This window comes from Calliopsis andreniformis, chromosome 6, assembly GCF_051401765.1.
Source record: "Calliopsis andreniformis isolate RMS-2024a chromosome 6, iyCalAndr_principal, whole genome shotgun sequence".
NCBI classification, from domain to species: Eukaryota; Metazoa; Arthropoda; class Insecta; order Hymenoptera; family Andrenidae; genus Calliopsis; species Calliopsis andreniformis.
In genome coordinates this window covers 6,647,806-6,660,598 of record NC_135067.1, presented here as the reverse complement: position 1 = coordinate 6,660,598, position 12,793 = coordinate 6,647,806, and the positions used below count along the sequence as shown (strand labels likewise).

At 36.3% G+C, this 12,793-nt stretch overlaps 1 protein-coding gene across 2 annotated transcripts in view; it reads right to left on the bottom strand.

Moving 5' to 3' along the window:
- The window catches only part of Ache-2 (acetylcholinesterase 2), a 196,681-nt gene extending 185,405 nt beyond the window's left edge, over positions 1–11,276 (bottom strand). For both annotated transcript variants that reach the window (XM_076380881.1, XM_076380882.1), the window contains exon 1: positions 9,751–11,276. In XM_076380881.1, coding sequence (XP_076236996.1) covers positions 9,751–10,876 — 1,126 coding nt within the window. In that variant the 5' untranslated portion in view covers positions 10,877–11,276. The remainder of the gene's footprint in view (positions 1–9,750) is intronic.
- Between the last annotated feature and the right edge of the window lie 1,517 nt (positions 11,277–12,793).

Below are 12,793 nucleotides of genomic sequence, written 5' to 3'. Positions count from 1 at the left end.
GATAATCTCAAAGCAATACAATTCTGTATGTATAGAATGTATACTATGTATTGTGTGATATCTAAATATTTATGTTTCAGCAATATGTGTTGAAGTTCAATACGTGGTAACAGTACCACGAATCAAACCTTTCAACGACATTTGTTAAATAATACAATTTCACTCGATTCTGTCGAACTTTTTTTTATGTGCTGAGAATGAAGATCTATTGTATGTTACAGGAATACGAGTATTATTGAAACAAAAATCAACCATTTCAGTATTGACTGCTTGAATATCTTCAATATTTATAAATGTATATAAATAAATATATTTATAAAAAGCAATAAAAAAACCGATGCAAGCATGGTATCATCTGCTTTTAAATTATTCACTACTTAATCTACACTGAGATTAAAAGTTTGATGGCAGTAGTATAGACCAAGCATTTCAGCGTCGCGGGCGTCGATGATGAACTTCAATTTTGCTTTAGATAGCTAAATCTTTTATAAAATGGAACTTATTATGCATTGCTGGCAGCTGGAAACTCGGGAAAAAACTGCGACAGGATTGTATATAACTATGTAGTGGATTATTTGCTTGGATTATAGCTTTCTTGCTCATGAATATTTCAAAAAATATTTTTATGCAGAATGAAGAATAGATTCGAAAACCTCTAACAATATATACATTTTAATATCGTACACAGATACTATAGACTCTACAGTAGTAGTATAAATAAAACGTTTCGGCGGCATTGACGGCAAAATTCAATACCACTTGATTTTATCGAGCGTCCTGAGATTTATAGACTGAGATTTATCATGCATGGAAAGTAACGTAAATTCCTGTAAAAAATTTCACGGAAGAGTCGACTAACAAATACCGATGCATGTATCAAAGAAATCACCAACAGTTTAAGCACGACAAAACTGTTGTAAAAAGATAAACGGTTATCATTCTGAAACATCAGTCACTAGATAAAACACAGAAGGAAAACAATACTATCAATATCACTTCGCTGAAAAAGTATACGAACTGACGGCTCGAAAAATTCGCGAAACCAGAACAAACCAAAAAAAAGCAATTAAGTTTCTGTTAGTAATATAACGTATATAAACAACAAACAGCAAATACATGTTCTGCGTTCTCTCACTCAAATTTTATCATATCGCGAATTTACTTCGAGCAATCCTGGTTCAACTATTCTGACTCTTTTAATCCGACAAATCTCGTGAGAAATTGCTTATATTTGCAAACTTCTGAACTTTACTATTGTAGAATACAAATGGAAACTGTGAACTAAATTTAAGTGTGAAATTCAAACTAATCTCACTAAGAGGTATTAATTAACTCTTCGTAAAGTAGTGGCAAATATTAATATGTAAGTAGCAAAATATTCTTATAAAGAGAAGAAAAATAAATTAATGTCCATAATAAAGTACAACGATAATTGATATTGTTTTATATTAAATAAGAGAATCTAACTAGTAAATATGGTGAAAGACCTAATTACTGAACTTTGACATTATACATCGACTTAAAACATACATTTATTATCATTAAATATGCTTATTTGAAGACAAGAATTTGTACAGTTCTCTTGTAAAATTAATATTAAGAAACCTATTGCTGTTAACATCTAAGAACTTAATCAATGCTTGAATTGCGATAATTACAGTATTTTCTACGGTGCACTGATTATTTAGAAAATTATATTTTATTATTTTAGTAGCTTAAACGTTACAATTTCAGACTTTTTCTCGTTGCTTATTTTCTCTTTCGTTAGTAGAAAAAGTATCATAAAAATAAATAATTTTTATTGCAAATATTACAATTTTAGTTCTACGTATTCTACTATTCCTGGCAAAAAGTTTCCAGCCAAACTCAATAAAAACTAGAAATTAATTAAAAATATTGCTGGCTTTGAAATATGCAATGCTATCATATGAAGATGAAACATATGAGATGTGTTCAATTCAATATGATAGTATTTTACATTTCAAAAATTACAATGTTCTTTATTAACATCTTATTGTTGCGTTTGGCCAAAAACTTTTTGCCAGGGATAGTACATTTTTTTGTACTTATACGATTTCCTAAAATCTCATCCAGATTAGTCATAAGTTATTTGAGTTCAATTGGGTTGAATTCAAGCTATTTGGGTTCAAGTAACTTGATGTCAAGGTTGTGTTGACACAAGTCAAGTTACTTAGATTCAAGTGGTTTGAATCTAAGTCAAGTTACTTAAATTCAAGTGATTTAAATCTAACAATAAGTCAAGTTACTTAGATTCGAATGTAACTTGAATTCAAACTATCGTGCAAAAATAATCAAAATGACGTCGGAAGAGGTGATGCATGCTGGTTATTTGCTTATGCATTTTCCAAACGAAACATGCACTTTTAACACCTACAGTACAGTATATATCATGGTATACATCAATTATCGTGTATATTTCAAAACAAAGAAGAGCTAAAAGGACGTCAACTTCATTTGAAGCTTCAAAACATATTTCAAATCGAGTAACATAACACGTTCACATTGGTCAAACTACCCCAAATCACTTGTATTCAATCCACTTGAATTCAACTAACTTGACTATTGTGGAAGTGCCTAAACAAAACAGAAACTTAAAGGGATCTTTCAAGTCAAGTAAAATAAGTTCAAATTGATCAAGTTTCTTCAGATCACTTACATTCAAACTACTTGAATTCCAGTAACTTAACTAACCTGAACAAGACTTAAAGTTTATCCCTTATTTCAATTTCAATTCATTTCATTAATTCGGTCTTTTACATTTTCAACGAAGAAATGTCTAGTTTAGCTTTCTCCAAAAAAAGATTCCTCGATCCATACATTTCTTTCAGCCCTCTGCATAGATAAAACTAACTCAAACCTAGTCCCCTTGTATGTCAAACTAATCAACGAAAAACTGCTTCTAAAACAGGGCTACGTCAATACCGCTCTTATAATGAAAAGAACGACAACGAGCCCGAGGGCTAATGAAAACGATAACGATGACATCGAGTGCATTACGTACGGATAATCACCCCTAATTGCTTCGCGTCACACTTTCCCCGCGTAATTCCGTTTCAGTTAATATCGGTCGCGTAAAGGGAGACGCATTATTCGGTTAATAGCGGCAGTACGCGAATTTATGCACGTATTATAATCCGAGCAGCTTGTTGATGTAATTATCGGCTGGATATGGGGCGTCATTTGACCTCGTTAGTGCGACCGCCGTTTGTTTTCAAGGAGCTTCCGTCGAACTCGCAATAATGCTGCTCGATTTCCATTTTCGAGGCTGACTACAGAATTTCGACCGAGAACAGAGGAAAAGGGAGGAAAGGTGAGGATTTTCTTTTTCCCTGCGACACCAAGCAGTCGAGTAGCATTTATTTTTCGTCAAACAACGAAGTCCCGCGCGTTTTGCATATGGAATGGGGGAACGTAAGTAAAAATCGTCAGTGATGAAATTCTCGGTTTTCCGTGGCAAGAGAGGAAGGGAAAAAGAAACTTGTTTTTTTCCTCCTTTTTCATTTATGCAAATGGCAAAGCTGAAAATTACCGCGAAGGTGTTAGGTCAAGGGTGAAAACTTTCGCTTTTCAACCCGGGCGAAATTTTGAACTGACGATTCAAGAGGGCTTTCGGTGAACTTTTGATAGAGTGCATTCATGTTCGTTTTTTGTTCCTTTTTGCTTTGTTTTGTTTTAACTGTGAAGTAGTAGCACTGTAGCATTAAAGCAAAGCAACAAAAATTGCATTTGTAAACAAAATTGAGTTCATGATTTGATTGAAGTTAATAAAGCAGAATTTGTATTTTGGACTGAAAAGAGTTTGAACTAAAGGGACTTTCTTTTTTTAAAAATACGGTTACAATTAAGATACTGTTTTAGAATATAGGATTAAAATTCAAAGCTTTAAACGTCAATATTTCCAAAGTAGAAATATCTGACCTATATCGTTTTCCTTTATAACCAAAAATATTCCTACGTTCACTACCAGCGCCACATATCCCAACCAACAATAATTTCTAATATTATCGTACTATTATTATAGTATTATAAAATATCTATCACCAAGTGCTACCTTTACTTTACGCTTAAAAATATTCATTGAAGAACGATCGAGAAGGGATTCGATATCTGAAACGCATAAAAACTTTTAACGAGGCCATGGTTTTTTACGTTTCATTAGAATTCAAAGCCTGCGCCTCACGACGAAGTTAGTTAAGAATCGGAACGACGGAGGGCAAATAATGGCGGGAAATTTGAATTCGGGTCACTAGACTCTTCGAAATTGTTTCGAGTGGCAAACTTCCTGCAAAACTAGATTGCTTGCCACGAAGTAAGTGTTGCGTTTCAACCGTTTCCCTTCAAATTTTCTGCAAATCCCCAATTTGTGGATGAATAACGAAAAATCAACGTCATCTAAATGGATATTTGTTTTCTATCTAAAAAAAAGTATCCTCTTCCTGAAGTTCTAGCTTACGAGATTAATCATTGGATACTGTTTGTATCAATTTTATCAAAAACTTAATTTTACCATAACTTAATAAAAACTTAATTATTAAAAATTTAATTTACATAAAATTTGTCGACTTCTGAAATTAGCACTCAAAATATATCGTACATCTTCATATGAAAATGTATTTTGTACTATTTTATGAAATAGAAAAATACATTGGAATGTGATAGGTGTTTAGGCAGTCTATACGAATTAAGTATGTTAGTTTAGATTTTTCATGTTAATTTAATTTTATATTGTTACCTTAGCAGGTAAAGAAAAGCGCTTTATATAATTATTCTAAAAGTCTCATTTCTTTTTAATATAGTAAAATAAATTATATGAATAAAAACATGAATATCAACAACTTTAAATTTGCAATTTGAATAATACGACTTTATTATGTCTTGTTTCCTCTTCTGTTAATAAAGATGTTACAGTTTGCACTTTTCTAATCAACTTCATATTTTTAATCATTCTAAAGACATTAATGAAACAAAAGATAACCTCAATACGAGGTTATCTCAATACTAAGAAAACCTCATACGACCTACGCCAATTCCCTCGTAAGGCCAAGAAATATCTTTCGAAGGCTAACAAATTCCATTCTACAGGAAAGACCGCAGGTATCCTATTTCGAGCATTTCGACTCAAAATCGATTCCAGTTAATTTATTCGTAACCACCGAAAGCACTCTATCATTGGAAACATCGTCTCTAAATTCCTCCACTTGTATTCTGCCCAAAAGCATATATTTACTTCAAGACAAACACGCAAAATACCTCTTAGCTTTTCTGAAGAATTCTATTGACTCAATCCCAAGATCGAAAGAAAATGGTTTTTTCTTACCAACGTCAGCTCCTCCTTAAGAATCAAGAGAGAACGTGTCGCCAAGATCCTCAGAAAAAACCATCCCCTAAAACTTGCAGCTTCACATGGCCACTGGCTAATCGTCTCTCGACTTTACACGATTCCAATCTCTACACCGATGGAATCTTCCGTGTTTTTCGAGTCGTTCGAACTAGCAGAAGAAGTTGGTTTCCCTGGTATCAGGGCACTGGTTATCGACCTATTCGCGGCTCGCTATGTTCCGAGGGCGTTTATCAGGCGAGGAATATCGAGGTAAGCTCGTCCTTTTGAACAGCTAGTGGGTGCTTTGAATCAATTGGCCTATCACCGAAATCCTGACCGATTTCTATGAATCCTGGCACGGGAGAAGCCAGAGATATCGTGGATATTTTATGGATACTTCTTCAAAAGGACATTCTTTAGTGGTGGATTCATTTTTAAATCCACCAAAACAAAATTTACTTCGATAAAGTCAGTAGTTCGAAAAACAATCACATTAGCTTCTTGTGAACACTTCAGAATACTGTTTAATTGATTTTTTCTATGTTCACTGAAGCCAATAAGCATCGTTTCAAGCTATACTAATTTTATGCTTCAGTTGTATAATAAACCTAGTATTATCTTGGTACAGAGTTCAAGTTAAATGATAACCATGGTTGTTAGTCTTTACGGATTTCTTTCATTTCCAAAACCATCAACATTTTTCAAAACTCCATATATGGTACATGTATTAAAAAAGTGATAAAACTCAAAAATGTATGTTTTTGATGGGAAGCAAAAAATTATATATGAGTTTAGGAGAAAATTATTTACTAAAAAACAGTTATGTGTCACTTGCATTAAATGATTTTTTTATTATTATTTTAATAGTTTGTAATTTACATTTGAAGAGTTCTTTGAATAAATTCTCTAATTTTGATCTTTAACTCGTAAACTTTTTATCATGAATAGAGGTGCATTTACCAAACTGATTTATAGCTGCAATTCAAACATCACTTTTTTGGAGTTGTGTCACTTTTAAAACACATGTGCAGTATGTATATGTAAAAATATATCACATATATAAAAGAAAGTACAACGCATGAGAGTATAAAAATCTCTGAGTAAGTTTTGATTTCTGTAATTGTATTTACAATACAAACTATAAACCTCTAGTCTCATTATTATGTTATATGCTCAAGTTTTGCTTAAATGAAAACTGTTACTTTTTGTTTCGGTAAAAAAATAAAAACGAATAATCTTGGTAGTTATTTAAATATTTCTTGCTTGATACAGAAGCTTCTATCTCTTTCAATATACCTATAAACAATTTCAAACTCTTCAACGTAACAATACAGTATATGTAGTACTCTAATCACAATTTAAAATAATCAGAAAGTGAACTACTTAGCGCTATGAGTAATTGTAAAAACCATCTCATATTTATTTCGAGAACAGTTTAAGCTACTGCTCCCTAGTCAATTTTGTTCGATTCAACTTCTTCCATTATCGGCGAATATGAAACCATTATCAAAGAAATCGTTTAAAAACAGAATGGCTGTATTATCCTATCCTTCATCAGCTTTTCATGAATACTTCAAAATTCTCAATATATTACAAATCGTCACTTTTGAAACACATATGCGATACGTATCTCGGAAAACCCCTAAATTAAAAGCATTCGAATACGTCACGGTGGTCTTTGGTTCACCAAGGACCAACGATTGCGACTAGAATTGATTGGTCCAGGCCCCAGGAAGGCATTTGCATCGAAGAGGTTAATTAGCCAGAGGGAATAGAGATTCTGAGGAAAATGATTTCCACCGATAATTCCCGTGACGCCGCAGCTGCTTGGCGCGCGCGGCGAGCAATGCGACGGGCTTTTTCATTAACGAGAAAGGCGGATCGCGAGCCAATAACGAACGGGCTTCTGCGTTATCTAACGACAATGCCGGTAGAGCTATTGTTCCGATTCACGGCGAACAGCCGTTCATTTGGTTGGTCCGAGATTTGCGTAACGAATGCAGAACGAGCGACTTCGAAGCGCAGCGATAAACCCGCGACATCGAGGATTTTTTGCAGGCACGAGATCGCGCAGAAACGAAAACTATACGAGGAGATAAAGTTGTTCACTGGTTACGAGAATTTTTCAAGGAATAAATCGACTACTTTGCTGTCTTTCATGAGCAATGACATTGCTGAAAATGTTTATCGTTAACGATCCACTTGCAGATGTATGGTATAGTGTACATGTATATCTAGTATCTATACTTTTTCGGTATGAAAACTATGAATCGAATTGCGATTTAAAGGTACCTTTTTAATGGTGATATTACCTCGGTTTTAATATTGAGTTTTATTTTTAACTTTGTGGGAAAAGTCGACATAGATATGCATTGGATGATAAACTAAAATTTAAAAAGTAAGCGAAATTCTAAGATATAGTGATTTAAAAAAGATATGAAATATTTATGCTAATGTGCTAGATATAATCATAGATATGGGCGAAATAAGCTATATAGAATAAATGAGCATTTCAAATATATTGTAAGATTAAATATTTAATCTGATAGTTTGTAACTGCTCTAAATTGCGTCATGGAATATGCTATTTTAAAATTAGTACAAATTTACGTCTTTCTATCTTTTTTCAAACCTACGAGTTTTATACTTTTTTAAAGAAATTAATAAAAATTTCAGCTTGAAGTTTTCATACTTTATAATAATTCTATTTAATCTTGAGTTAAGCTGGGATTCTAATAACGTTTCTCATAATTTTCGTTATTAATAAAAGATAACTTACTATACCCATTATTATCCTTGTTAGCATCAGTTTAATGTACCTAGTACTGTTTCAGAAACCTTTTAATTTGTTTATTCATTTTTATATTTTTAATAAAATCTTATTTGAATTCTTCTCTCAAATTATATTACTAGCAGACACTTCATCAAAAGAAAAGTAATTTTTTCCAAAACATGTTTATCCAACAATATTTTACTAATAAAATATTATTTATTCGTAACATACGATAATTGATATTTATTTAACATTTTAAGTGATTTCTGTTTAAATCTCGGAAAATTCATAACCCCTAACCTAATATTCTTCTTGCATAAATTTTTCACGTTTTAAATTAAATTAAAACAAAACGAATTGGTAATTAAAATTATTGAAAACAAATTACTGCACTGAAATTCTAGGCTCTTCAAATTATGAAAATTGAATAAAATATAATAAAATAAAAATTAAAACATCTGCACGCAGTTTCAAAACAAAACCGCCTCGGGCAACACCTGGTGTTTGTTCTGACCTCTATACTTTTTCCAGTAAATAGACTCGTATAGAAAATTAACAATCCTTGCTGAAAAGAATAGTTAAATATTTTCCAATACTTGCTAAATTTCTCTGAAAAATGTTTAAAGAATTTCTCTAGAAGCTTTCTTTTATGGTAAGTTTTGAAAAGCATTTCCATTCCCAAATCACTAAAATACAATGTGCCTCTAAAAGATCAGGAATTTCATCTAATATTTATATACCTCAAAATCTTTGTACCTTGTTCTTATTTAAAATCTCATACATTAGGTATACGTTCCCAATTATTACATTGAAATTCGATAAAGTGATACAAATTATAAATATGATAACTCACGGATTTCAAATACATATTTGAAGAATTTTCACCAAAATCAATATTCTCAGAAATAAAGACCCATATAAAGTAATCTTACTACAACCTTTACTACCACTTTCAAGTTTCTTATAAAATTACTTCTTGCTAAATTCTACAAATAATTATTGACACAAATGCTTCAGCGGTGGAAACTAACACGTTCTAAATCCTATGATCCAGATGTGGGTCAGAGTAATTTAAACGATGATTTTTAATGATGTTTCCATCAAAACCTTGCTGAATTTCGTAGAAAAATGTGTTCAACACTGGTCTCGAAAATTGCATCATCTTAAAAATATCTCTAGTTTTAATTCAACTTTCACAGTAGCAATAACCGTCTACGTTACGAGTATTAAAGGTTTAATATACTTCCCATACCAGAAGGTTTGATCTATAAAACAATTTATCCAGTACGTTTGCAATATACATGTCTACAAATTCAAGAATGTGCACTTTTCAAGAGCGGTGCGATTGTATCGCCCACTATGACAAATATTACTCGTGATGGCATATTCACTCACTTTTGTCCCATTTTATATTTTCAATTATTCTACGAAACTTCACTTTCCCAAATATAACAGGAAACCACTACTCCTCTGATGAGCCGTGGTACGCATTAATTTCGAACGTATCCGATTGCAAGCCCAATCATTATACAAGCCATATAAACAATTCTATCCAGTACAGTGCACGCAAGTTCCAAGGAAAAACCAACCCCACAATGTTTCAACCTCCGCAGCAAATAATGAAAAATTCCACTCACCCTCGTTCTCGTTGTTCCCGATCAGTATCTCCGTGTCCTTGAAGTCCGCCTCGCGCAGCAGATCCAGCGGGTGTTTGGGCAAGAAGATTCCATCGATGGTGGGCGCGGATGGGAAGCCGAGAATACCCCAGTAGCTGTTCCACTGCTGCACAGAGATAGTCTTCGCGTCAACAGACCTCATGCAAGCCATCACTCTAGCTGGGTTCTCCTGCAGCATGGTCGAATTACAGCCACAATCGTCGACGAGCACCCTAGCCACCTCGTTAGCCTTCTCTCCAGTCATGTAGCTCCAGGGCGCGTTCAAGGTCCCACTCTGGAGGATCCCGCGTCGGACTAGCCCGCGCGTGACGGGGGAGATCAAGTGCAGGGACACGGAACTACCGCCAGCTGACTCTCCGAAGATAGTAATCAACTCGGGATCCCCGCCGAACGCGGCAGCGTTGTCTTTGAGCCACCTGAGCGCGAGCGCTTGGTCCCAGAGACCCATGTTACCTGGGGCTTCCTCGCTGTTGGGGAAGTGCTTGTTCAGATAGAGAAACCCGAACGCCCCGACCCTGTACTGCATGGACGCGATGATGACGTTGCTGGCGGATGCCATGATGTCAGCGTCGTAGACGTCCAGGGTCGCGGTGCCACTCATGAACCCTCCACCATAGATCCACACTAGAAGCGGTATTCCGTTTTTGTCGCTGTTGTTCACTTGCTCATTAGCCTTGTGCCGCAGACGGTACTTCTGGGGCACCCAGATGTTCAGGTAAAGACAGTCCTCCGATATGTTCGTGTTTGGGTTCCACATCTCCTCGCCAGGGAAGCCAGGGAAGTACTCGTACTTCTCCTGGAAACAGCTGTTGGGCAGGACGCTGGCGTTCAGCACGCCGTGCCATGGCTCTATCGGCAGAGGCTTCCTGAATCGAAGAGGCCCGATTGGCGGCTTAGCGAACGGAATCCCGTAGAAGATGTGCACCTCCCTGTCCAGGACAGTGCGTGAGAAGCCGCGCACCAGGCCGCTGGTGGTCTCCACCACGAGGGGATCGTTGTGCACGTTGCTCCTCTGCGCGGCGACGCTCGCCCTGGAGGCTGTGGCCAGCAGGCTGAGGATCAGCAGCGCGATCAGCCTGTCCGTCATCGTCGCCTAGCTGAGAGTTCCGGTTCCGCCGAGCACACCTGCCGAGAGAGACTCAACAAGTTAGCGAGTGGGGGACCGGCTGTGGAGCCGGCTTTTGCGCGGAATCCTCGCCTCCACTCTCTAACCACGCCGTCTCCCCGTGTTCCCTCGCTGCTGTGTCCCTTCTAAATCACCGTGACCTTTCCGGGCATCAACGCACCGAATAGCACACGCACGCGCGCTCACCCTTTCTCACTTCCTATTTCGTTCCTTTCTTTTTTATCTTGCTATTTAACTGCCCACGATTACGCAGGATCGAAAGAGGACTCGGCACAGGCCTTGTGTTTACGTCAGTGCGCGCAGGTAGATGGGTCCGTTGACGGTCGCGGAAGGACGAGCGAGCGGATAACGCACAAGTAGACACAGGACGAATTTTCGCGCGGCGGCCGGCGAGCCGCGTTGCACGGGGTCGACTGATCGAGGAGGTGCGCCGATGGCTCGCGATGCTGGTGGTGGAGGAGGCTGGTGGTGGTGGTGGTGGATGTGGTGGTAGTGGAGAGTGTTGGCGGCGCACGCCTCGCGCCTGTATCTAGCGATAGCCGTTCCATTGCCTTTGTTACGGTTCCTCGAGCGATTTCATCGGTCCAACGTTTGAGGAGCGTTTGCTTCGTTGTCTGGTGTTGAAACATGCAGAAGTCTTGGGTCATTTGCGAGGATCGAAGATCTTCGCGTGTTTGGACGCTCGAGACCTTGGGGAGCGTTAGAATCGGTTTGAATAATTCTTGAATGTGATCGAAGGGTTGTTTGATTGTTCTTCGCGTTTCGAGAAGTAGTCAGAGCCATCGCTGATGTACTATCTATAGACAAAGTCGATCTTCAAACGCTGTCCTTGCTCGTTTGTCTATCCACACGCCCTCGTAGTTCCACCCTCGTTCTTCCTCCCCTTAATCACTCTCTCGACCAAGAAATCGCGTTTCTAGTTTGAGGGGTGATCTCACTGAGCCGGAAGCGTGTATGATCTTTGAGATGTAAAAAATACATGAATTTTTATGTAACGTACTGTAATGATGAACGAGTTGTTAGAGATGACCCAGTACTCTGTTCAAAGCAAAATTGGACGCTTTTGTAACGTACCTTTGTATCTCCAAAATAACATTTATTTTAATATAAACCTTTAATGCTATTTTTAGCAATGCTTTACTTTTACCTTTTTTCATTACCTTAAAATTATTTTTCATAAATGTTATTCTATAATTATTCTATCATAATTATTTTTATAATCCATGTTTTTAATAGTACTTTAAGATTCTATAAATTATAGTACCAGAATATTGTAAAATTAACTAGTAAGTACTTTTAGAATATTTTTGATATCGTCAATGTTAATATTCTTACTATTACAGTAATATTTTATAGTATTCTATAATATTCTAATAACAGAAATATCTGATACTTTCTTTAACATTATTTCGAAATAGTCATGCATTATATTTAAATTTCAAGATTGCTTTTCTATTACTCATAAATTATACTAACTCATATAACATTTTTAAAGTACACTTAGCAATCTTCACATCGAAAAATCGTAAAAACAAAGTTATTTTCCTTAATTCGGAGAATAAATAACTCTAATAAGTTAATCTAAAACGCTTACTTAAATTCGTCGCATAAATCTCTCTCTTTGCACAATATCAAATATCGAGCGAGCAAACAAATTCCCTTCTTACTACTGCCACAATTTTAGCTCGGTCTTTCCCCTAAAACCACAGAACCCACGGAAAAAAGACCACGAAGAGCAGAGCGGCTTAGTTCAACCCCTAACCGTAACTACCCCACATTTCACCCTTCGCAGGAACAACCGATTCTGTTTCGTCGCAATATGGTCGTCTTAATTCCACTCTCCCGCCCTCCTTCGCTCCGAAGACAGCAGAGCTTACC